Source organism: Epargyreus clarus, unplaced genomic scaffold (genome assembly GCF_041222505.1).
Source record: "Epargyreus clarus isolate Ecla_fem2 unplaced genomic scaffold, WU_Ecla_fem_2.2 ptg000011l, whole genome shotgun sequence".
Taxonomy (NCBI): domain Eukaryota; kingdom Metazoa; phylum Arthropoda; class Insecta; order Lepidoptera; family Hesperiidae; genus Epargyreus; species Epargyreus clarus.
In genome coordinates this window covers 7279173-7307064 of record NW_027332219.1, presented here as the reverse complement: position 1 = coordinate 7307064, position 27892 = coordinate 7279173, and the positions used below count along the sequence as shown (strand labels likewise).

At 36.7% G+C, this 27892-nt stretch overlaps 1 protein-coding gene across 2 annotated transcripts; it reads right to left on the bottom strand.

Annotated features, from left to right (window-relative positions):
* Nucleotides 1–271: 271 nt before the first annotated feature.
* Nucleotides 272–20779, bottom strand: Rcc1 (Regulator of chromosome condensation 1). Of its 2 annotated transcripts, none has more exons than XM_073077884.1 (14): nucleotides 20623–20779; nucleotides 20244–20339; nucleotides 13913–14024; nucleotides 13086–13173; nucleotides 12029–12208; nucleotides 10547–10678; nucleotides 9881–9977; nucleotides 8273–8410; nucleotides 7624–7786; nucleotides 6580–6701; nucleotides 5538–5686; nucleotides 4953–5141; nucleotides 1943–1994; nucleotides 272–808 (listed from the first exon to the last, which is right to left on the bottom strand). In XM_073077884.1, the coding sequence occupies exons 2-14, from the start codon at nucleotides 20332–20334 to the stop codon at nucleotides 531–533; spliced, it is 1791 nt and encodes a 596-aa protein (XP_072933985.1). In that variant the 5' UTR covers nucleotides 20335–20339; nucleotides 20623–20779; the 3' UTR covers nucleotides 272–530. The 2 variants fall into 2 exon arrangements, with proteins under 2 accessions (XP_072933985.1, XP_072933986.1); XM_073077885.1 differs by lacking the exon at nucleotides 272–808 and adding an exon at nucleotides 3442–3522.
* Nucleotides 20780–27892: the final 7113 nt, after the last annotated feature.

Sequence of the window (27892 nt, the reverse complement as noted above, 5' to 3'; positions counted from 1 at the left end):
ACAAGCACAAAGTTATCTGTCAAATTTTTAATATAAACATCGGTAACAAAATTGCTGTAACGTTGATAACCTTATCTGAGTAAAGTGTGGCCCAATGTTATCCTAAGATAGGGAAGTGTTACCCAATAACACCCTGAGGTAGTGAAGTGTGATCTAACATTATCCAAAGGTGTTATTCTAGTGTAGGAAAGTTTGGCTCAACACTATCCTGAAGTAGGCAAATGGACCTTCATTGTATCCTTAAAGGACACAGGGAAGTGTAGCCCAGAGACAAACTAAGGTACCTAAGTCTGCCACAATATTATCTTTAGGTAGGAAAGGTTTTTCAATATTACACTTAAGTCGGGATGTGTTTGCTCAGCATTTTTCATAAGTAGGGAAGTGTGATCCAAACGTACCCTGAGTTAGCGAAGTATTTCCCAATATTGTCCTAAAGTACGGAAATGTTACCCAATCATACTTTAAAAGTGGGTAAGAGTCTCACACCCAGCAGTGGTCAGTGCATCACACCCAGCGCAAACAATTTACAATCACGCCGAAGTCGTGAGCGCATTATCACTTTGTATGAGTCCGTCGACGGTTTTCGTTTCTACTTTATCTTCGGGAGTCCCATTCACTTCTTTGTCCATATCGACGTCATCGTTCTTTTCGCTCGCGGTGTCCTGGCTCGAAGTGTCGATGGTGTCGGGCTTAGTGTCCATGGTGTCTTTGTCGCTCTCGGTGTTCTCCGTCTCGGTGTCCTTGTTGCTGTGCTCGTCCGTTTTAGTGTCGTCATCCTCTTTGTCCTGCTGTTTGTCCGTTTCTGTTTCTGGGGGATTGTTAATGTTTTTTTAGTTTTGTTGTGTGTATGTGTTAGAGATATTTTCAAATTATAGTTGTGTTATTTTTTATAATAATGAGTGCCCATTTGTACAGTCACTGGCTGTATGCGCTACACGATTGTATGTATTAGCATAAAAAAAGAAAAAGAACTCTCTTGACGTGAGAGTTGTATTATGCGCGGGATAAATTGGATCAAGAAGTACATAGTTTTATTGTATTATGTTTTTTTTTATAATATAGGAGTAGCAGACGAGCACGCAGTCCACCTGATGATAAGTGGCTACTGCCGTCCATGGACATCTGTAATCAACCCCAGATAGGATTAGATATTCCTACCTGAGGTCGGCCACAGATGCGCCGCTATCCCTGAGGACTAAGCTAGAACGCCTCGGAAAAGTCTGTCTCCCTTACCACACCCTTCAAACCGGAACACAGCAGCGCCTAACACTGCTGTTATTAGGTAGAAATAGGTGTGGTGGTGGTGCCGCCGGAGTCGAACCACAAAGGGTTCTACCACCTCCAAATGGTAATATATGTAACTGGATATGATCACTAATATGAGTGGTGTACTAATATGACTATAAATTCTTTATATTTTTAATTGATTGAGCTGGACAACAGCAACAAAAAAAAAATCATCACACAATTATAACAAACATAAGAGAATGCTACTGTGTTCTGATTTGAAGGGTGTGGTAAGGGGACATACTTTTCCGAGGCGTTCCAGCATAGTCCTCAGGGGCAGCAGCGCATCTATGGCCGACCTCAGGTAGGAATATCTAATCCTATCTGGGGTTGATTACAGATGTCCATGGGCGACAGTAGCCACTTACCATACAGGACTGCATGCTCGTCTGTTACTCCTATATTTAAAAACAAGCTTTTGCCCGCGCCTTCGCTCGCGTTACGAAGTAATATTTTCATCCCCTATTTTATCCCCTTGGGCGTAGAATTGATCAAAATCCTTTATTAGCGGATGCCTACGTCGTCACATCTACCTGCATGCCAAATTTCAGCCCGATCCGTCCAGTGGTTTGGACTGTCAGTCACCTTTGAGTTATATATATATTTAGATAACTTTAACTTTACAATAAATACTGAAAATACAAATAATAATTACCTGTGTCGTCAACATCCATGGGTGCGTCAACCTTATCTTTACCATTCACCTTCTGAAAACGTTTAACACGATTTTAGAAATAACATAAAGAAGCATATAAAATATAGCATGCTAATTAATTATATAACTAATACATTTAACTACGAATGCAATCAAATCATAAAATTTAATTAATTGCAATATCATATTAATATTGTATAAATTATTTCTTAAAATATACTGAAAACATTGAAGTTAATATTTATTTCATATCAAGGAATATATATTTTAGATCTAAATAGTTTCTTTTTGGTCAAACAACATTGTGCAAACATAAACGTTAGGTTCTCACGTTTTATTTCATAGAAAAAAATTACGGCCATAATAATAGGTTAACACTATATAATGACATATACTTTACTATCATTTTAAATGTTAATTCCTTTTTGTATTTTATCGTGAAATTTGTTTTTATAATAATAAGTAATAAGTTTTCCAGAATTTTCAATATAATATTGCAATTATATACATCAATTGACACAGCTTGTTCTATGCAATGTTTATTGGACGACACAACTACAACATAATTATATACCCAACCCTTAGACTAATACACAAAAATATACCACATTTAATTAATTTATTGTATGATTTCAATCAAAATTCTACTAACCAACACCATGATCATTTAAATATACCTTAATTATAATTGAAATTACTTTATCAACTACAATTTTTACCACGCTTTTATTAGCTTGACCTGTCTGTGTATGTAACGTATGTGTATGTATGTATGTATGTAACGGAATCTTTGAACTCAATTATTACCCACTTTGAATGGTCTGTTTACTTTAAAATTTTGAACAATTATCAAAAACCAATGATAATATGCGATTTAAATAATTTTATCCCATTCACCTCATCAGGATCGTCAGGAACCAGGATTAACAATTTTTCTTGTTTGGTTTTAGCGTGGTTTCTAGTTTTTAAATTTCTTTTTCATGTATGTATATGTGTGGCACATAGAAAATTTATTTATACAAATTGAGAGTATAGGAAATGTTTATTTGTTTTATCTTACTGATTTTAATCTAGATTATTCCTCATTCTATGTATATTTTACGCCTACACCGAAAATCTAAGAATAGTATTGAAAGATATTTTCTAAGTTATTAATTTCAATATTCATTATAACAAAACCAAACATTCTAACCCCATTAAAAATAATATATAGGATTAAATTAAATAATAAAAAATACCAACAAAAGCAATCGCTCACAACTACATTTACAACAGTTACAATATGTGTTACATCGGATACATATAGTACCGTCGTCAAAAAAAAATCATTTTAAACAACCGAACAAATTTTAACCCGATTAACAATAATGTTGTGTTAAATTAAATAATAAAAAAAACAACCAACAAAAATCAATCGCTCACAACTACAATTACAATATGTGTTACATAGAGTACATATAGTACCGTCGTCAAAAAAAAATATTTCTAAAACAATAAACCTAATTCCGTTTTGCCTTTTTTCCCGACGCACCGACGCTCGCGGTAGACTTTGCTGACGTGGCTCGCTTTTTCTTACTCGCCTAACACATTTAATATTTTATAATAATTCGCCGTGTAAGAGTTAGATGAACGTATGTACAAAATAAATCAGAAAACGTTTTTTTTCACAAAACGGTTCACAATATAGTCCTTTATGAAATGGCAAAACGACGTATCGCTATATTCAATATTTCACAAGTTACAAAAAAAGAAATAACATAAGACCCACTTTCCACTGAACCAGAATAACGTATTATGAGTACCGTTAAGTTAAATTATCATGTTGATTGTTAGACCTATAAGAACGTATTTGCAAAAAATACGTTTTTAATCATAGAATATTGTATGTCCACAGTATCATCACTGTATTATAACAATATCATAACTGATATAATCTCTATTAATCAGCTGGCTAAGTTTGAAATGGCGAATCGTCACACTATTTTTGCTCTCCTGTAAAATTGACAAAATGTAGATACGTTCATCTGACTCTTACACCGCGAATTGCCAATATAGTATTGGTGAGTATAACCAATTTTTAAAGGTTGTAATAAAGTCGATACTACAGTCCACCTGATGGTAAACAGCAAACAAATGGTAGAACTCTGAAGGCACCACCGTCACACCTATTTCTGTTATAACAGCAGTGTTAAGCGCTGTGTTCTGGTTTGAAGGGTGTGGTAAGGGAGACATACTTATCCAAGGCGTTCCAGCTCCACAAGGGTACCGGTGCATCTGTGGCCTACGTCAGTAGGAATCTAATATTATCTGGGGTTGGGAGGCAATAGCTACTTACCATCATGTGGACTGCGTGGTCGTCTGTTACTCTAATATTAAAAGAAAAGTTTACTGTTTTCTACTGTTTTAAAGACTATTTGCTGCTTCTTACTTTGGGTGAGGTAGCAACACTGCTGTTCGTCCTATACCACACATACCATGAAAGTGTTCTCACTTGTAACCATGTTCATACCTCAATATGCTCGCTTTAAACTTATCATCACTCTATGGTTCTATCACTTAAAACAACAATACCTTTTCAACTTTATCGTCCCTATGCGCCGGTTGGGTGGAAGTGGACAATATATCTTCGTCCTGCTCTTACTTGTTTGGCCTATCTTAATTATAGCTCTATGGTTCTATCTCACTCTGTGGCCCTACAGCCCGCTCCACATTCTCGCGAGAATCTTGCGAGAATGCGAGAAAAACTCTTTTTGTATTGGCTCTAGATTCTCGTGCTTTTCTCGTGATCTCGCGAGATTGTGGAGCGGGCTCATCACTTGTCTATATAAAACAATACTTTTTCAACTTTGTCGTACCTAAGCGCCGGTTGGGAGGAAGTGGACGATATCTCTTCGTCCTGCTCTTGCTTGCGTGGCCACTCTCTCTCTCTCTCTCTCTCTGGCTCCTCTGTTTCTAGCTCTACACTTATTATCACTCCATGGTTCTACTACTTAACTACTTAAAACAATACCTTTTCAACTTTGTCGTCCCTATGCGCCGGTTGCGAGGAAGTGGACGATATCTCTTCGTCCTGCTCTTGCTTGCGTTGCCGTTTGCGTGGCCTCTCTTTCTCTCTTTCTGGCTCCTCTGTTTCCACTTTCTCCTCCTGCTCCTCCGCTTCGGGGGCCGGTGATGACTCCTTAGGGGCTGAGGGGTCCACCTGTTTATAGAGAGATGGAGATATATATAAAGCAATTGTAATACAGTACTTGAATACTGGATGCTAATCAATAATACAGGCTTACTGTGCCAGTGCTCATAGTTATTTAATATTTACCTGGAATTATAATTTTTGATATGTATGGTTAAAGATTCTTAATTTCTCAAAGGGCTTTATAATCACTTACCGACTTTTACTTTGTGTGCAAGGTTGATATTTTTTGGTTGTTAACATTAGCCGACACAGAATCAATTAACAGAACGCATCAAGGAACATGCTATATTTGTTAGAAATATTTTTTTCCTTTCTTCTATTTAAGACTTAAAACTGTCGAGTTACTTCGAAATTCACAAGTGTTGTATCTAGTAAGTATGGAGTTCGTAGTTATATACATACCACGAGCAGCACAGTATGCTGACCGCCCGCGGAGATGTGTACAGGGGTTCTGCCGCCCACCACTACAGCGGCGGTGGGCTCGGGAGCGTCAGCACTGGCGCCCGTGCCCAGCTGGCCCTCGCTGCCCATACCCCAGGCTAGCACCTCACCTGGATACAGGAAATATAATAAAAATATACATCGTCGCTAAGTTTTAATACCTCGAAACTCAAAAAATGGCAATTCTGAGTGCTAGTGGTATAGCTTTTTTTTCACGATTGATATGCGTTATCAATCGACAACCCCCCCGCAAACGTTGTGTTGCCATATAAATAAAAAACCCTTATCACTTAGAGGTATGACAAATAGATAGTAGCCGATTCTCATATAAAACTTGTCATGCATATAAAATTTGTCAAAAATCGGTAAAGCCGTTTCGGAGGAGTATGGTAACTAACATTGTGACACGAGAATTTTCCTTCACCGTTTAAGCAAGGGACAAATAATTTCTAACATGCACATAATTTTTAAATCAGAGGTGCGTGTCTAGGATTTGAACCTTGGACCCCTCGATATAGTCGATTAGGAAACTTGTCTTAATCACTAGGCTATCACTGCTGTTAACTGTGTCACGGCCATTATAGAACCTAGCATAATTTAAATCTAAACGTACACAAAATCAATATACATCATAGATTATTATAGATATCTCACCGCCTTGTAATTGAAGGAAGCCACAAGTGGCAGACACATCCCTAAAATGGCTGGCCATCCATTATGTACCCGGCTGTCATGGTGTAATTTACGCGGAACAATGCTGACATGTGCAGTTAAGTCGTGCAAAAAAACACGAAATCGAAGAATGGAAAAAGTGCGAAGAAATATTGTTTCATTCGTAAATGCTCTAAAAATTACATTTTATTAATATTTTTCAAACACGAAAATTAATGACAGTGACAATTTCAATTGTCAAAACTGGTTACATGTTCTTGTTAGGAGTGAGTCATCTTTACTAATCTATGATATACATATTACATATAACGAATTAAAGGTAGATGCATACCGGTGTCGGTGACGGCGAAGGAGTTGCAGGTGCCGGCGGCGATGCTGACGCAACGCTTGCCGGACAACCGCGGCACCGCTGTAGGGGTCTCGGCGTCTCCAGAGTCCGCACCCAGACCCAACCTGGGGACAGAGATTGTACTCTATATACATAGACAAGTATAGATATCTCACCGCCTTGTAATAGAAGGGAGCCATTAAATGACTTAAACGGTTGACTATTCTGTCAGCCGTTTAATGGCTGTCATTGTGTAATTTACGCGGAACATTGCCGATATGCGCAATTAAGTGGTGCAAAAAAACGAAATCTGGCCACGCTGGCCCATACACACCCACCCTTCCACCGTGAAGCCCTGGCGAAGTAGAATAGGGCCTCCCTCTCAACTTGTGCTCACCATCCATGCTCAATATACATTATATATTATTTTATTTATTTATTTATGGGATATTACAGTTTATAAAACACCCACCTGCCATATTCGCAGCGGCCTACAGCATGTACACGAAAGCTATCGTCCAGTGCTAGGGAGTGATGCTGTCCAGCTGCCACTCTGGTCCAGTCCCCGCCATAGTAATACTTGCCATTAGACATCTCGCTACTATGTCGTCCTTTTAGCCTTTCAGCAACGCACACTGAGCCACGCTGGCCTGTACTGACAAACTGAACTGTCGTTTATTGGCGCCCACTGGACCACACTGTCCCATCTCCCACACCTATTATGGACGCACACTGGGCCATACTGTCCCATCTCCCACACCTATTATGGACGCACACTGGGCCATACTGTCCCATCTCTCCACACCTATTAATGGCGCACACTGGGCCACACTGTCCCAACTCTCCACATTCATTATTTGCGCACACTGTCCCATGTCTCCACACCTATTATAGGCGAACACTGGGCCACACTGTCCCAGTCTCCACACCCACCTGCCTCCGTAATACCAGCCATTAGCCATCTCGCTATGTACATTGTCCGTTTAGCACTAATTGGCGCATTCTGGCACACGCTGGCCCATCCTTAAGCAATATATCTACACCCACCTGCCATATTCGCAGCGGCCTATAGCATGTACCCGGCCGCTATCGTCCAGCGCTAGGGAGTGGTGCTGCCCCGCGGCCACTCTGGTCCAGTCTCCGCCGCCGCCGAACGCGTCGCACTCTGTCGGCGAGAATAGCGCCGTTTTACGTTTTTCGCCTGTTATACCTGTTGAGAGAATACATTTTTTTAATATCGTTATATTATATTGTATATTATATAGTATCGTTATATTGAAAGTCAGATAGGAAGAAACAGATCGGCCAGTGAGAATCATATCGCTCAACATTTTTATGTTAAAAATGTGCTGAATATATTTATAACAATATTTAATAGCTATTACATTATAACTTGGACCGCCTAACTTGTAAGTTCAGTGAATCGAAAATCACAATGAAAGTTAGATCGTATTTCAACTAAAAACATTGTGATTTTGTAAGCCTTTTTCAGAAATAAAGATCTTTAAACCGATTCCGAAAGTTCCCGAACGTATGTTTTGTTCAAACTGAAAGGTATGCCCGATTTTTCTTCGAAACCGAAACTTTGACCGAAAAAGAAACATCGGTTGATGACTAAAACCTTGCCGAAACAGAAACATCGATTATACTGTAACATATAAAAAATATAACTTAAATATCATAATACAGTACATACCAAGTTGTCCATAGTTGTTCAACCCCCACGCGAACAGTTTGCCGTGTGTGGCGTCCAGCGCGAACGTGGCGTGGTGCCCCGCCCACACCCGCGCCGCACCCGCTTTCAACATCACCTTCGACGGCACTAGCAACGCACCTGGGGACGTACATATTATCATTATTCATTCTTTATTACCACGCTTTTATTATGAATATAAGAAAGAATGAAACATTTTATTCGTATAATATTATAACAGAAAGAGACAAAAAAATATAACATAAAACAAAGGAAAAAAAATCAACAACAAAAGGACAAAAAATGTAAATTCAATTATATACATATTATCATTATTCATCCTTTATTACCACGCTTTCATTACCTTGACCTGTATGTATGTAACGGAATCTTTGAACTTGATTATTATCCACTTTGAACGGTCCGATTAATTTAAAACCTGCAGTCTAAGATCAAATCAAATCATTTATTTGCTAGAACATAGTATTACAAGGGTCTTAAATATTATATAATGAGTACATAATGTTCTTTTGCCATCCATGCTGCTCGTATCTGGAACGCCCTTCCTATTAATCTTAAAAGACTTCTGAACCGGCAGACGTTTAAATCAAAAGTCAGATAATTCTATCTAAAACAACATCTAGGGAATTAATTTAGTATTATCTATATATTATTATTATATTTGTTTAATTTATCTTCTACTATTTATGCACTTATGTGTTTATTTTATTACCATTTATATATAAATATATGTATATAATATTATTAGTGGGTATATTGAATGTACTATTTACATTATACATATTTGATTTTGCTAGTGCCATCCTCGCTGATCTCTGCTTAACCTAAAGGTTGACTGGTAGAGAATGCTTATAGCATTAAGTCCGCCTTTGTACCACATTCTAGGTATAAGAAGATTAAATAAATAAATAAATGTTCTACCACATTGGGCGTGCAAAATTTATCTATCCTTCAATAGTTTATTACATCATTAATTAAGTTACATGTCAAATTCAAGCATTAATCTTACAGGAATCGTCAATATTACATAATTTAGGATAGTAATAGAGTTGTCGTCAACCCATTACTATCCTACAGCTAGGCATGGGTTTCCTTTCATACTTCACTATGAGAGGACACCCGTGTCCAGGGTTTAGGTCGTATACCACTCCGTTGGCCAAATGCGAATTGATAGACTTTACACCTTTAACAACTTTTGATGTGAAACATCTATAGCCGCACGTAAAACCGATTTCTGGCGTGGCGACGCATGCCGTGGCGACGCGCCACGCTATACGATGGTATATATATACAGTCTATATGCAGTAGTGTGTACGGTGTGGCGACGCGTCGCCATGCGCAAAAATCGTAATATTTTATTTTATCATTATGACATATTTAGTTCCTATCACAATATGTTCTTTTCTGCATATTACTTTTACAAAATAATGTCGATGTTTCACATCTGCCAGGCGTCCCGTGACGGCTCACATTGTTTTTTTTCTTGAAGTCTTCACATGTAGGTTTCCTGACAATCTTTACCTTTACAGTTGTAGCATGTGATCATTCTAATCAAGTGCTAAATATAGAAAATACAAGTGTAATACGTACTGAACCCTTGTCTCGCATCCCTGGAGGCTGACCTCTGTGACAACCTGCCCAGCTGGCCTTGCTCTCCGCAGCCCATTGTGTACACAGCGCCTGTTGTCTGGTTTCAAAGATATATTTTATTACATTAAATTATGTTTAAATGAAATAAAATGCTCAAATCTTGCAGTGGATAATGTATAAGAATGCGGTTGAATAAGTGTGACTTAGTTTAGTACATTAGCTGAATAAATAACTGAAAAATTAGACAGACATATTATTATGAAATATGAATTTGGATATTTATTCCTGGTCTGGGTGTTTATGTATTCGTCTTTGTGTGTGTCCATGGCACCCACGACACAGGGAATCTACGAATTCCTGTGTACTGTAAGTGTAAAAACATAAGTGTCTTATGAAGAACAAAAATTAATAAGGTAAACATTGCGCAAAAATTCTAGTCCGCTCGGAATATAAAAAAAGAGTCGCATCGCAACAGCATATTGTAGATATTAGTGGGCCACCCCCTGCTGCCCGCGGGGATGTAGCTGCGGTAGTGTGCGTTTACTGTTACTACGGAGTATATGCTTGTAATTGTGTTCGACCGCATTGGCACACTGACTACACCTGCGCGCCAACAACTTCGGAGCGGACTAAAAGTTTGACACGGACTATACATGTAAAACTCACGGATAGTATAACGAGATGATCTCCCCCTGAAGCGATAGCGACGGCGTGCTCTCCGATGTCCACTTTCACCGGCTCGCGGCAAGACTTTCCTTCGCGTCCGCGGACCACCAGGCCCATGCTGCCGTGAGAATCCTGATGAAACGATACAATTTTTTATATATTTTTATACTATAAAATACAGTCCACTTGACGGTGAGTGACCATTGCCACCCATGAATTTTTCCAATTTAATCTAAATATATTAGATTGGAAAAATGAAGAATGAAGGATGACGGAATATTGATTTTCCATCATCCTTCATTCTACCCAAATGGGATTGGTTTTCTGCCTAATGTTAGCCACAGCTCTGAGAACTAAGTTGGAACCCTTTGTAACGCGTTTCTCCTTTATATATTACTAGTGGTGCCCGCGGCTTCGCCCGCATTTTAAAGAAATAATATGACATACATAAAACGGAAAATTTGTACCTGCATTGGATTGACAGTGGTGCCATCTGTCGAAAATTGGTCTTACCAACTCCCAAACCCATCAATTGATCAAATGCATAGTTTCCGATTCTATAACTACTTACGAATTAAAAATTAATTAAATAAACCTTTTCCCACGGACTAAATTGTGAATCTAAACCATTCTCAAGTCCCCTTGAACAACACAACAAATTTCATCAAAATCAGTCCAGTCGTATATAAAGATTTTGTAAAAAGAAAATATCAATAATATAGGAGTAGCAGACGAGCATGCAGTCCACCTGATGGTAAGTGGCTACTGCCGCCCATGGACATCTGTAATCAACCCCAGATAGAATTAGATATTCCTACCTGAGGTCGGCGACAGATGCGCCGCTACCCCTGAGGACTAAGCTGGAACGCCTCGGAAAAGTATGATATTACAATCATTACAATCACTTTTGACTCCTATATGTACAGATACTTACTTAAATAGACCCATGTGATGTCACAACCAGTAAAATATATTTTTTTTCTTTCGAGGGATAGGGGAGTGTTTTTAAAACCTGGTGTAGACGAAATAAGGCAATTTCAGGAAAGGACTGTATGACGAAAGTCCCTCGCTATAGTCTAGTGTTTAATAATGCGGAAGGCGACGGCGTTAATTACCGAACACCTTTTATGACTAAAATTTTGGGGGACGATAGAATAGCGTTTAATTATCCAAAACACTCTTTAGAACGAAAGAGGTCAAAGTTTAACCCTTTTTGACTCAGATTTTTTTAGAATCTGAAACTATTTTTGAACTACCATTTCAAGACTCATGATTATCACGAACAATTTATCGAATAATAACGAATATCAAAAAGCCGCACACGAATACAGACTGATTTATGTCAAATAACCGATCTGAGGCGAGTATTCTTGGCGAGTACCGTATACACCCACGTAAGCTACTTATTTACCTGTATTCACCTCTATTTATCTGTATTTGGCGAATATCTACATATTGTACAATAAATATTATCTTACTTACCCTGAAAGCCCCCCAAGCGTACACATCTCCGTCATCTAGCAGCGCCGCAGAGTGGGAATCCCCCGCGGCCACGGCGACAGCGGCGCGGGGCAGCGGCACCGGCCGCGGCGTGCCTTCATCGCGCTCGTTGTTAGTAGCGCGACCGAGCGCACCTTCGTCGTTGCAACCGAATGTCCACACCTGTAAGGAAGTTTCATTTATTCATTCTGATTTTAATAGAAATTAGATTATGACCCACGTGGCGGAGCGGTCACAATGCCGGTTTGACGCGCAGGGGGTCCCGGATTCGAACCCCGGCCAGACAGCTCTCTAAATGATGAATTTAGATTTCTGTTTCTGGGTGTTTATGTATTTATCTCTGTGCGTGTCAATAGCACCCACGATACAGGGAATCCTAGTGGGGCTGTGAGTGTAGATAAGCCTAGGAAAAACGTAGTATTATGTTATAAGTCCAACTAATGGTAGTGGTCACTGCCGCCCATAGAAATCTCTAGCCAACTCATTTTTGAAGACTAAGATGTCCTCCTCATATGTTTATGTAAGCTAGGTAGAATCCACCCTAGTAATAGGTGTGGCGACAGTACGTTCAGAGTCCAACCCTAATAGTTTTTTAATTTTCAGTTTGACATCATCATTCTTTACGATAAAATTTTCTTTTAAGTAGAATCAACCAATAATAAATATTTTCTAACAGTCTAATTATAGACACATCGGTATTTCAGTGAATATCGACAAAAACTGGCTTGTTTGCGGGAGACGCCGCGCCGCCCAGGAGGTAACATGTGAAACTGTTTTAATGAGTTGTTTTTATACAGAGATTTATTAATATCCACAATTTGGCTTAGGGCTGATTTACTAACGCCCATTATTAATAATGAATCTATTCATGTTTTACATATAAAAGATCGACATTCGATAATTCTTGCCTACTAAAAAAAACATTTCGATGTTTAGTAGGCAACTTAGATTGAATATTAATAAAGGTCGTAAGATTGGGATTTAGTTGCAATAAAATAAATTTCATTTCGTTATGGGAATTTGTGGGTTTATGTCTTACCTTCCCATCGCTGTCGAGTGCGACAGTGTGCATGCCGCCTGCGCAGGCGTCGACTATTTTGTCACCCAACGCCGCTACATGTTTGAATCTGTTGGATAAAGCAATTTATAATAAACTAGCTGACCCGGCAAACGTTGTGTTGCCATATAAATAAAAAAAATGTTAAGGGTGAACAACCCTATATAACCCTATATAACCCTATATACCCTATATATATATATATATATATATATATATATATATATATATATATATATATAATATATATATTGATCATCATGACATGATATATATCATGTTGATTGATTCGTCATATCTTTATATATATATATATATATATATATATATATATATAAAGATATGACGAATCAATCAACATGAGAGGTTTTCGGGTCCAAGTGATCGCAGCCACAAAGTATTTTATATGAATGATTTTTTTTGCTTTTTTTTTTACTTTATGATAAGAGTTTAAACCATAGCATAGCTTATTTTTAACCTAAAAATGTTAAAGATTTTTGCCAAAATCAAAGAAAATTCTGCAGTTTACAGCCCCTTCACAAAAACTTCCGTGATTTTCACCTTTTCGCCAGTCAATGACTGTTAATTTGGTATAAAGATGGTGGTTTTAGTATTTCTAGGTGAGGTGGGAGCACCACTGGCTCTTAAAGGCGTCAAATGCATAAAACGATTTTGAATCTCTGTTTCAGGTCGCCTCATTGCTACTCTTTCGTCCCGGCGACACTTTCTTTCAGTCATAAAACTGAAAGTACAGTACTACAGTATCTATAATTAAGAGTTAGTGTTCTGGTGTTACGAAGGGTACTTACTTGGAGGTCTCGACGACATCCTCCCCAAGGCCGAGCTGGCCAACATCCCCCTGACCGCATGTCAGCACGCGCCCCCGCTTCTTGGGAGCGCTGGGGATCTCCAACTGAATCGCTGTGGACAATCAGAACGACATACAATATACATGAACTGCTTGTCCGCTCTGAATTTAGAAATAAATCGCGTCGCCATAGCAAATTGCATGACTACCTACTCGCAACAACTTCAGAGCGGACTAGCAGTTTGGCGCGGACTATATCCGTCTCTAATTTATATCTTTTTCAAACCCCAAATTCGAATGACAATACAAATTTATTATATTTAGGTGTAAATTTATTTAGTATACACCTTATTGTTACTATATCATTATTAGTATGTGTAAAGAATTGTGTCAATTTATGTTTAACAATGGAAAGATTTCCCTTATTGGATAAGTATTAAAATAAGACACCTTCAACAGTTTAGAGTAATTTCAACTGAAAATTAATTGACGATTGTTAAGAAAGATGTTGATGGTTGCTTAGTAACACAACCCTTTTTTACCTTTATTTTATTATGTCATTAATTAAACACACACATTTAGAAAGTACTTAAGTAATTTGCAGGCAGAGCCCTATTACAAAATTGACATATTTAGATATACATATGTATAATAGTATGCGATTTTTATTTTCTTCATTGCCATAACTTTTTATAATATTTTTCATTTGTATAAAGTGATACCATATTCAGACCTTTATATTACGCTTTTATTAGCTTGGCCTGTATGTATGTAACGGAATCTTTGAACTCAATTTTTACCCACTTTGAATGGTCCAATTAATTTAAAATTTTGAACACCGATGACAATACAAGATTTTATTAATTTTGTTCATTTCTTCTCATTACCATCGATTTAAGATTAACGATTTTCCTTGTGAAATTTAAGCGTGGCTTTTAGTTTTTAAACTATTAGTATTATTCTCTTTTGTTAGTTGACAGATGTTTTTTTCGGTAACTATTGGCAAAGTTTAGTATCAACATTTATTTTTATTTTCAAGCACTGAGTTAACAGTTGTGTATAGTATTGTACATTTTGATATAATAATATGATATACATGGCATGTTATCATGCCAATTTATCTTATACTGGTATTGTAATGGTATTGCATACAATTGTTATTTTTTTCCTTTTAATCAGATTTACTTCAATCTGAAATGCACATGCAATTCATCATATGGTAAGGGGTCATTTGTTACCAGCTCCATCCATTCAGAATAGGTTTTACCTGAAGCCGATCACTAACATTATATTTTCAATTTCATATTCATATCATATTAAAAAAAATGCAAGTGAGCACTCGAGGTTCCATTCTCAACCATACCAATATACATTTAATATGCAGGTATGCAGGTTACCTCATAATATTGTCCTTCACCCTTCAAGCAAGTGATAAAAAGTATAAGGGGCCGTTCAAGTATTACGTAACGCATTTTTTGAAGATTTTTGACCCCCCCTCCCCCCCTTGTAACGCACCGTAACGTTTTTCTATACCCCCCCCCCCCCTCCCCCTCTCTAAACGTTACGTAACACTCAAGTGTCAATTTTTACCCTAAACTCGCTAAAAAGTTATGTTATAGTTATTATCCTTGGGCGTGTTCAGCCGAACTAGGTGTCCTGAGTATTCTAAGTTAGTTTAAGTATAGTCAAAGCATATATACTGCTATACTGTACTATACTTAGTCTAACTCAGAATACTCAGGATTTAGTTCGGCTGAACCCACTCATTCAAGGGATTCCCCGTAAAACGTAAATGAAAAGGGTTGCCAATTTAGGAGTTTTAATTCTCTATTTTTTTATTAAAAAATGTTACGTAACGCGTATTAAGAAAGACCCCCTCCCGCCCCTGTAACGCATCGTAACGTTTTACAAGACCCCCCCTCCCCCCCAAATTGCGTTACGTAATACTTGAACGCCCCCTAATAGAAACCTAGCACACACTTAGCTTTAATAAATCAGAGGGGCTTGCCTTGGATTTGAACCCTGGACCGCTCAATCAAGAGGCAGAGTTTCTTAACCACTAGGCTATCACTGCTCTCTCTTTACGAGTACCCACACACATTCCCCACAACATAGTATTGTGAAACTTATTTATTTATAAACATAGTTTCACACTAATCTTCAAATACAAGTGTAAAGTGTGTTTATGTAACAATTCCTATCTATTTACAATGCTGTGTTTTCCTTCAATGATTCGCCAACTAGTCAAATACCTTGTGTTTGTATGGTTTCTGTTATAAATATGACATTACCATACATAATATATATTATTATAAGACTCATGTTATACAAATGTTAACTATTTAAAAACAAAAAAAAATCATATTTTTTTAAGTCCAAAAGATGGTAGAACCAGTAGAGTTTGACCAGGGAGGCACCATCGTCACACCTATTTGTAGTGTGATGCAGTTCTTCGCTTTGGTGGAGGAGCATGGCTGACTTACATATGAAGCAACATCTTAGTGCTCAGAAGTGATAATGCATCTGTGATCTGGGATCATAAAGATATGTACCAATACATATATAAAGAAATGAAATGTATGGTATGGTTGGGAATTGAACCTCTGACACTGCTCACTAGCATTTTTCTGAATATGATGTTATTTAAATATGAAAATCCAAAAATATTGGTGGCCTCATATAGAACCCCTACCTTATGTAGCGGAGCGGTATCCTCTTAGCATCAGGTGGACTATCTATCTATGCTCATTGGCTACATAATTAGACATTTAATATCATTTATTCAAGACAAAAAAACATACTTTGTTATTGAAATGAATGAAAGAAACAATGTTAATAATGTAAATAATTAAGGTCGACGACCCGCGTAGCGGAGCGGTCACCATGCCGGTCTGACACGCAGAGGGTCCCGGGTTCGATCCCCGGCCAGACAGATTTCTAAATGATGAATTTAGATTTCTGTTTCTGGGTCTGGGTGTTTGTGTATTTGTCTCTGTGTGTGTCCATAGCACCCACGACACAGGGAATCCTAGTGTGGGGCTGTGAGTGTAGAAAGCGTTTTAGTTTTTAGTTTTAGCTAATAGTTCTAACTTTATTTATAGAACTCATTAATTATAACAACATGTGCAAAATAAGCGATAATTATATTATTATAATTAGATTAAAAGTTAATTAGTCCATGCCTATAATCACCGTTGTTAATCTAATACTGTCCCATTGTGCTTAGAAATTGATATGTATGCAGTTTTTGTATCAATATCAATGCTACATAACTGTATTTTTTTTTAATTTAAATTCATAGATATGTATTGCATAAAAAAATCCATTTTGTATATGTATTGTATAAAAAATTTAATTCTTTATTTTTGATTACAAAGATTGCGATTGCCTAATCGTCTAACTAAATTCTTGTAATAAGTCTTGTATTAAACAAATAAATGTCACTATTTAAAAATATTTTTTTTTATATCAAGTCAAATTGCAAAACCCTATGAAGGATAATATATTCAACAAGCAAACCCAGCAAACTTTGTACTGCCTCAAAATCTACTTATCAAATATATTTCACATAAAATATAGCCTATGTTACTCGTGGATAATGTAGCTTTCGAATGGTGAAAGAATTTTTAAAATCGGTTCAGTGGGTTTTTGGGCCTATTCATTACAACCAAACAAACAAACAAAGCATTTGAAAGCAATAAACTATTTTTATATTTTTTATTTTTTTTATATTCCTCTTTATAGTATTAGTGTTGTTAATAGTTGTTACTGCCGTCCATATTCATTTTTAACTCTATTAAGATCAGAGTTTCTACCTAAAGCTGATTACAGATGTGTTGTGGTCTGAGGTATTTTACCAAAACTTAAAATTGCTTCACACTAGCAATGAATCTGAATTCACTCTATACATAAGTACAAGCATATTTTAAAAGTAAACCAACTGACATTTTACAATCTAGAAGTGGCAAATGAATATGCAGTCCACTTGATGTTAAGTGGCTACTGCCGCCCATGGACAACTGAAATCAACCCCAGTTGAGATTAGATTCCTACTTGAGGTCGGCCACAGATATGTTGCTATTAGTGTAAGGTTTATATTTAGTACAATTATTAGGAAATTTTCGTAACCTTTTAGGCATTCATATTTTCCTCATGTGGTTTTCCTTTATTATTGATGTAATTATGAACTTATATTGTCTTAAATTCAAGAAAAATCACAGGATTCAAACCCAGTCATATTTATACTGAATATGCTTGCGGCTTTGCCTAAATATAGGTCAATATTGTTTGGTTCTCGTTTAAAAGAACTAATTGGAAAGCTAATATTCTCTAGATGAACTCTGATAATACTCTATCAAAAATATAATTGATATAATCATGCACATTGTATAAAAGTAAATAGACTAAAATGAACCATTTTATAGACTAAATAAACTAATCTAGACATCACTATAAGAGACTCAATAGGCTTACTAGATATAGAGAGATAAGATGGGTAAGTATGTATATATACTCTGAAGTTGGATTAAATTGCATACTGTGTACTTAAGTGATTTGATATTCGGCCCCTCAATCAGACAGTCCGAGGTTTTAATTCCAAGCATATACCTCTGAACCATTAGACACTATTTATCACAAGTTTTAAGCTTGAAGGAAAACTCGGTAAGGAAAAATATACACCTAAATGCTTGGCAAAAATGTTTTTAAAGTTGTGTAAAGTCTATCAATCCTCACTTGTCCAGTGCCGTGGCCTATGGCATAAAACCTTTGCACTTAAAGGCCTAGCAATGTGACCATAATGGGTTGGAGACAAGGACACATCCGGTTTAAAAAATTACAACAGAACCCTAGTTTAAACTCTTTCCAACCTGAAAGACCATTTCCCAACAGTGGGACATTAATTGCTTATTAATGAGAACTTTGTAATCAAAAAATTTGGAAGTGTAAGATTACTTTAAATGAGTAAGTTCATATGAGTTCATACATGTTCATATGACTAACACACTCATATTTTGAAAAAATTGTAAAATTAAAAAAAAATACATTTTTATAATCAAATGAAAATTTAGTTCCGATATTAAACTAAATAGTCAGAAGCATCCATTTGCACAGTTACCGACAATGTTATAACATAATTAGTGTGAATCATAGGTAAATAACAATGAAGTAATCTATGGAAATATTTCTAAGGCCATTTTGAAATTAGTGACATGTTATCAGTATGTATGGGACGGTTTTAAACAATGTTTTTGTAACGAGTATGTTATTTTGCTATAAATATTTTGTTTGTTATTTTTAAATAGTATGTAAAATTTTGAAGTACTTTTAATATTTTTAACTTTTGTATTTTTTGTTTTAGTGACAATGTTGCACAATTTAATGAAATTAGTTTTCACAAAGTGATCACAGTTCATTTTTATTTCAATATTTGAGGATTTTATTTATAGAATATGTAGAAAATTGGTTGAGAAAAGATAAAAAGGTATGAAATTGTTTTGTCTTTATATATGTATGTTTTATATGTAGATTATATTGTTGTAAATTATATTTGTATCTAACTGTTAACAATATATAACAGTTAATGATATAAAAAGATCTACCTATGTTATTTTTACAAATAACTATTTCAATTTTTTCTACTATTAGTAGTACTATTGACACAACTGAAACATATTTTTAATCTATTAATAAAATGTGTTGATTTTTATTTACATACAAATAATATTAATAAGATTTAATAACATTGGCTGGATTGTAATTTACATATTTATATTTAGAATGATTTGCATAAAGTACAAATTGTTTCATTGTTTTCTCTACATGTATTATCTAATGAATATTGAAAACATGTAAGTGTAACAATGATAAAAGAAAACCTACTTATGGAATTCTATTTACCGCGAAACTGTAATTCATAATTGTTATTCAACTTTTTCTACTCAATCTATGGTCTTTTTTTTCTTTTAACCCACGAATTGGAACAACATAACGGCGTTTTTTTACACGGTGACTACAGATAAGCGAACGCGTCGCGTATACTCGCAGTCCTAAATATCTAAACTCGACGCAGATAATCCCGTCTAACCTCAAAAAATTCCACTTCACCGCGCTTACGTAACAAAACACCGAAAATAAACACAATAAGTCAACTACAGCACTAAATTTAAACGATAGTGGCCCAACAATTATAGTGTAAACATCTACTTCAAGCATAAAGGCGCCAACTAGAAGTTCGATACGCGCTAAGTTTCCCGCCATCATCATTTGACAGGTCATTGACGTCGAATGAAAATGTAAAGAAAACAAGTGCTGAAGCATCTTCTAGGACTCACCTCCACGTTTTTTCTTGTTCTTGGGGCCCGTGGACGCCGTCGCCGCCGACGATTTAGACGCCGTCCGTTTGACTCCTCGAGCCGCCGGCATTATGCCTGCAATATTGCAATGGTCGCGTCAATAAACAGCCGAATGCGCGGCAAACGTCGCCGCCCGATGGCTTCGCTCCGATCACGTTTTCTCCGCTCCTTATAATCTCATTAGCGATTTGTTTCCACATCGGCTGCATCTGCATCAATTACAAGGCTACGGCCTCATAGATTTATGCAAAGCGCAGATAGGTTATATTATGCGTTTGTATAGCACTACACCGAGAACCAAACAACGCATCCACAGCATACGGTAAAGCGCCGCGTTATAGTATAATGGATTACTTACTGTTTTATAAATTACACGTCTTGTAATCAAAATTACAAATGATTATAAGAAATAACTTTGAGAATAAGAGATGACGTATTATTTCAACAGAGTACAAATCCCGTGCATCTCCTCTGTTCGCTTCGCTTGGACTGCGTGCCACAGATTACATTAAAAAACGAAGATGCACAAGTGATGTCATCTACTTATACAGATAACTCAAAAATATTTTTGTAATATTATTATTTGTGAGTTAACGAAAACCACATTAAATTAAATTGTAGTAAATAAATGAACAGTGTATTAGTTTATTTATTTCTATCGAATAGTCAATACGCGTTACTGAGGTAGATAATAATTTGGTAAGCCGTCCTGCCCTCTAGTGTCGTAAACCAGAATAATACATGCACATCGACAAATTGTTTCTGTTTCCGTTTGGGGTTTTCGCCTTTCGTTGGCGTTTAAAATAGCGCTAATTTTTAAATCTATAATTTTTTTTGTGGAAACAATATTTTTATTTCTGTGTTGTAGGTATATATTAAAATGTGTAGTGGTACTTTATCAATCTTTTGGCAATATGTAAATGGGAAACAAAGGATTTAAAAATATGTAAAAAGAAAGTAAAATTCTAAAAATTGTGTAGTAGTAATCCTGATCAAAAAGAATAGTAACATATACAGGAAATCGTTACCCTCAAGCCATTAATTAGTATTTAACAAATAGATTTACCTTATTAATGCGTTGTCGACAATTATGGCAATAAACAGTAATTTTAACTTTTCTCAAAAAAATAAAATATCAAATGAATTAAAATTGTAACTGTGTAATCGTCAAATTTCTTATAATATTTTTACACAAGATGATGATTTCGGAGTTAATTTTACAAGTATTTTATAATATTTTATGTAATTACTGTCTATTTCATTGAATTATTGACTGATTTACAATGATGTCGCTAGTATCGCCGGTATTGATATTGAATTGACCTGTTTTACTTTTAATTTAATAAATTATAGAAGCTTTATAGTAACACCTATGAAGTGAGATGTAAAGGGGACTTATGGTTTTATATGGGGGATCTGATCGAAAAGTGTCCGCCTGTCCGTAAGTAGTAACAGTTCCAAAACCTGCCGTGTGTGTAAAAGTGGCGCTAGTGTAGCAAAAGAGTATGAAATGTATCTACTTAGCAATTGTAGAGTGCTAGAATGTAACGTGCGCTGACTTTTCATATCTTGATTACTAGAGAGTAGAGTTGTAGTACTCAAAATCTTAACTATTTAGTTCAAAATAGTTTCATAAATCTTCGTAATCTTTTTAGCGCTTTTTTGGATTTACCGTCGTACACTAACGAAACCGTAATTTAACGACTGTCGACGGAAACTGAGAAATACAGAGACGGTATTTCTTACCTCTACGCACCATAGTAATACTAATAAGGTGACTTAGCTTACCTGAAACATTAAAGCTGAGTGGAGACCTTTTCGGTCAGAAAAAAATTATAATATTTTTTTTGTATGCAATTTTCTATTTGTGTTTATTGTATATTTTTTGCCGAATAAATAATTTTCTTTCTTGCTTTCTTTCTTTCTTCTGATAATATTACCAACATTTATTTTTATAGGAGCAGTAGCGAGTCTGTGTTTTTGAAAATTATGGTAAGGAGTTGTACGAGATATTGTGAGTCCTCAGGAGTAGCATCGTATCTGTGTTTAACCTCAGGTAGATACAAATCCTTTGTGTTGTTGACCACAGATGTCCATGATGGCTGAAGTGGCCACTTTTCATCAGGGGGCTTCATTTTGCTAGCTACTTACTACTATGTTATAAAAAAGAAATGCTATTAATAGGAAATCATAATAAATTAAGTTATTTAGGTATTACAGCAGCAGTTTGTTCTGTTACGATGAAAATATCATAAAGGTTTTTTTGTTTATTTGAGAATCTATTTATTTTACATTTAAATGTAGGTATATTTATTTATTTATTTATTTATTCATAATTCATATAGTCCGCGCCAAACTGCTAATCCGCTCTGTAGTTGTTGCGAGCAGGTGTAGTCATACAATTTGCTATGGCGACGCGGTTCATTTCTATATTCAAAGCGGTCTAGCAGTTTTATGCGGACTATAGGTACCTGACTGTAATTATAGCTACTCTAACTCGCGTGTTAGAACGCCATACGAGTTAATAGGGTCGACACTGCAATTCTATCTATATGTTAATCTGGTGTTTTGATGAATCATGCCAATTTCGGTGCCAGGCAGAGTCACTGGTTATTTTACATGTCAATATTAACCGTAGACTTAAAATTTTGCGATATCTACTTTTACTCGTAGCTCCGTAGATTTAATATTTTGGATCTTCTCAAAGTGTAACTACCTGCGCTAGTGTTACGATCCAAAATGAGTCTGAGCCTCCGATACTAAGACACCATTTCGGTATGTCTTGCGCTATATCCAGCAAGTTATCTCCCCGGAGCTCGTCTTCCAAGGTATTGCTGGAAAGATGAAGTCTCAAAGTGTAGGTATTAGGCAAATAGATTTGGTAGAGGCCTTTGGTAGAGGGATTCTGAAGTCGGCGCTCATATTAGACACGCTGTTTACATCGTTATCCAACGAAATATATTGAGCGCCGACTTCAGAAATATGTACTAAACCAACATTTATTTCAATTATTTTTTACTTTATAGTGACATAGAAGTCCGTTGTATTTTTCTGTTAATTTTTTTTATAAATACAATAATATGCATTTTGTCATCATTGACGTACTAAATTACAAAATTAGAATAGATTATAATTATAATAGAAATATTATAATTATGATAGAAAGATGTTCTAGGTTCTCTAGGAAGTACTAATCCGTCAGTATTTCTAGAGTTCCTAGGGTATATATTACTTTACAAATAAGTTTTGAATAATTGGGCCTTTGATAAGTTAAGGAGGTACTTAAGTATATTGACAAATTATAATTAAATGATCAATCAATTAATGATTGAAGGTCATTAAACTTCGTTACCGCATGATGTAGAGCAGGATATTTTTACGGTTCCATATTTTTATTAATTGAAGTAAATATTTTGAGAACTTTTTTAAGATCACTCAGATATGATGTTTTCCTTCTTCGTTGATAATAAAATTATAACGCACATAACTTTGAAAATTCAGAAGTGCCTGTCTTGGGTTTTAAGCTTCGGACCTCTAGATTGAGAGGCCGTGTTTCAACTAGGCTATCATTGCTTACATATGTACATATTAAATATGTATCTGTTGTAAGCAAATGTAGATCTCTCAGTGGCTCGACTCTGGCGGCACCACCGCCACTCCTATTACTGCCTAAAAGCAGCAGTGTTAAACTCTGCTGTGTTGTGTTTTCATGTGTAAGAGACATACTTTTTCGAGGCATTCCAGCTTAGTCCTCAGGAGTAGCGGCACATTTGTGGTCGATATCGGGTATGGATCAAATTCTTATCTCGGGTTGATCACAGCCGTGGGCAGCAGTAGCCACTTACCATCAGGTGGACTGCATGCTCGTCTACTACTCCTATATTATAGAACAAAATTGTACATATTCTGTCTAATGTTTATAACTATACTTAAACTTTTTTATTATCCGTAAGTTTATTTATATTTAAACGTCAAAGATACAATAATAATAAAAATGTAATACTAATCAGAAATTAATATTATAAATATTTATTCTAATTAGATAGGTCTGTCTAAGTAGACCTATGATGCACAATTTTGTGAATTCATGACGTCACACGGCAAATAATACGTAGGTAGGTTCCAACTAGTACCTAACTTTAAACAATGTCGTAATTACGACAACACCGGCAGTTCAAAGACATGGAAACCAAAACCTACAATACAAACAATCCACCATTTGCATTCCGTGAGACAATGAAACGAATTAACAAGTTTACATGCTCATTAAGCCTCAAATATTCAGTAGGTGTGCTATAGAGTGTGGTTGATTAGACATGGCAATGGGAGTGGTTTGTGTGGCTGTAGTTTGTGCGTTTTCGCATATGTTTGATAAAATGTGAAGGTGGTAGAACGTTCTGGTTCGACTCCGGCAGCACCACCACCACACCTTTTTTGGCTAATAACAGAAGTGTTAAGCGCTGCTGTGTTCTAGTTTGAATGGCATGATAAGGGAGACATACTCTTCCGAGGCGTTTCAGCTTAGTCCTCAGAGGTAACGGCGCATCTGTGGCTAACTTCAGGTAGGAATATCTAATTCTAGCTGGGGTTGATTACAGATTTTCATGGGCGGTAGGGGCCATTTACCATCAGGTGGGCTGCATGCTCGTATATTATAAAAAAACCGTGTGGGTAAAGGAGGGTAAGGACCCTTGAGTTGAGGGGCTATTTTATAATGGCATATAATTTTTATTTATTCAAATAAATGAATGTGGTAGAGCCCTTTGTAGAGGTGTCAGAGGCACACCTATTTTTGCCTAATAACAGTAGTATTAAATGCTTCAGAATTTTGGTTTGAAGGTTGTGGTAAATGAGACTTATCCGAGGCTTTCCAACTTAGTCCTAAGAGATGCAACGCGTCTGTTGCCAAACTCAAGTAGAAATGCAATCTTATTGGAGGTTGATTACAGATGTTCATGAGCGGCAGTAGCCACTTACCATCAGGTGGACTGCATACTCGATTTCTATTCCTATATTATAAAAATTATAAACATTACACGGACAAGTTGATGAAGTTTTTTTAGAGTATTGTCAAGCATGTAGGTAGGTTTGTTTACGATACCGATTTGACTACAGTACCCTTACCATGAGTTTTCAAAACATCCCACAATTTTACGTTACGTTTACTCAATCCATTATTCTGTTCCGTTTGCTTCAGTAGACTGAGTAAACATAACGTAAAGTAAAGTGATCAAGTCTTTTTGTCTGCTTCACTTGTTCGCAAAAGAGAGAGACAAAACATAAAGCGCCATTTGTCAATTTAGATATTTAATGTTACGTTACTGACATTATAGTTCTGATACAATCCGCTAGGGGCGCTAATTGGAAATTATATGGGCAAATACGTAAACAAATACCAAAACAGTCACATTTGTCAAAACGTAAAAACTCATGGTAAGGGTACAGAAATCGCGAAGACACTTCTACTGGATATTTTAATTAGTTCTATGGCACCCGATGGGCAAGAACACATTAAGCCCCGCCCACCGCGAAAGCCTTACTTCCATCCCTGTCTAGAGGTCCCTCTCACATAAATCTCCAGCGTAATGTAATACTTGTAATTATTATTTAATCTGTGGTAGGTGGCCGGCGTAAAGAATTTATTGTCTGTGTCAACGATGTTTTTAAATGTCCGTTTAACGCCCCCTATTGTATGACTGTGAAATTAATTATAAATTGTGATGCCGATTGAAAAATAATAAAAAAATCAATGATATTTTTGTAAAATTGATGGATAGAATAATGAGTGAAAGGTGGTCTCAATAAGAGATCCGAGGTTCGAATTCCAGGCACGTTTGATTTCTCAATGTTATGCCCGTATTAGAAATTTATCATCATTTGCTAATAGGAAACCCTTGAGGATAACGACCAATTAACCAAACGACTAAAGGGCACTAATGCTACACCTAATTCTGCATTCTTCTTAGTCGTTCCTTCATGACTGAAGTTCGTGCCTGCTTTGGAAGTCTTTTATGCAGGTGTGCTGCATATCCAGCCAGTGTGCTCGGTCGTCTGCTTTTCTAAAGCACTCCGTAACAGACATCTTGGTGAGGCCTTTGATCTGGTCAGACCACCTAGTTGGTGATCTTCCCCGAGGTCTTTTTCCCTCCACTTTCCCAACTACCATGATTTTTTCTAAGCAGTCATCTCCCCGGCGTGCTATATGACCAAAGTAGGACAGAATTCTTTGGAGGCAGGTTGTTGATAGCCTTGTTTTTACTTTCAGTTCTTTTAATACTGAGATGTTGGTTCTTTTTGCTGTCCATGGGATACGAAGCATTCTCCGCCAGCACCACATTTCAAAGGCGTCGATTTTCTGCCTTTCATTTGCTCGCAGTGTCCAAGTTTCCACGCCATAGAGAAAAATGGAGAAAACTAGTGTTTTAACTAGCCTTATTTTTGTAGCTCTGGATATGTTTCTATCTCGCCAGACTTTTGTCAAACTTGTCATGGCAGATTTTGACATCTGAATTCTTCTCCTTATCTCTGCTTCGCATCCTCCTTGGTCACTTATCATAGATCCTAAGTAGACGAACTGGTTTACGATCTCCAAACCATTCAGTGCAGTGAGCTGAGAGAGCTTGTTGCCTCTGTCAACTACCATCAATTTTGTTTTGGCTTTGTTGATGCAAAGTCCGAAGTTTCGACTCTCTCGCTCTATTCTGTCAATCAACTGCACCATTTCATCTTCTGAGGACGCGAACAATGTGGTATCGTCAGCATACCGCAGGTTGGTGATCTTTTGACCACCGATCGTTATACCCCCCTCCCAATTCTCTAAGGCGCGCCGCATTATGTATTCGCCATAGATGTTAAAGAGAATTGGTGAGAGAATGCACCCCTGTCGTACACCTTTTTGCGGTTTAAATGGTTGGGATATGGTATGGTTCACACGAATGACTGTTTCACCGTTTTCATACAGTGTGCGTATGAGATGTATGAGGTGGTCAGGTACTCCCATATCTTGTAGGACCATCCACATATTAGTCCATTTAACACAATCGAACGCTTTCGAGTAGTCCACGAAGCATATGATCACAGGTACTTGGAACTCACGACTTTTCTCAATGATTTGTCTGATGTTAAGAATTTGCTCTCTAGTACCACGGCCTTTGACAAATCCGGCTTGCTCTTTGGGAATTTGCCATTGAAGGTACCCTTTGAGACGTTCATGTATTATATGCAGAATGATCTTACTAGCATGTGATATTAAGGCCACCGTGCGGTAATTCTCGCATTTCTTTGTAGAACCCTTTTTATGCAGTGGGATAAGTATTGACTCCTTCCAGTCGTTTGGCCATTTTTGTTCTTTCCAAACCAAATTGCAGATGTTATGTAGAAACTGAAGTCCTTCATTTCCAAGGTGTTTAAGTTCCTCTGCAAAGACGCCATCACTTCCAGGGGACTTGTTTTCCCTCAACTTTTTGATCGCATTTTGCAATTCCGATCGTAGTATGTCGGGTTCTAACGATATGCATTTGTTTTCGGGAGATCCTGCTACAACGTCACTATCTGTATAAAGGTCTTGGCCATATTCCCTCCACCGTGAGATTACTTCATCTATGTTGGTTATTAATTTCCCATCTTTG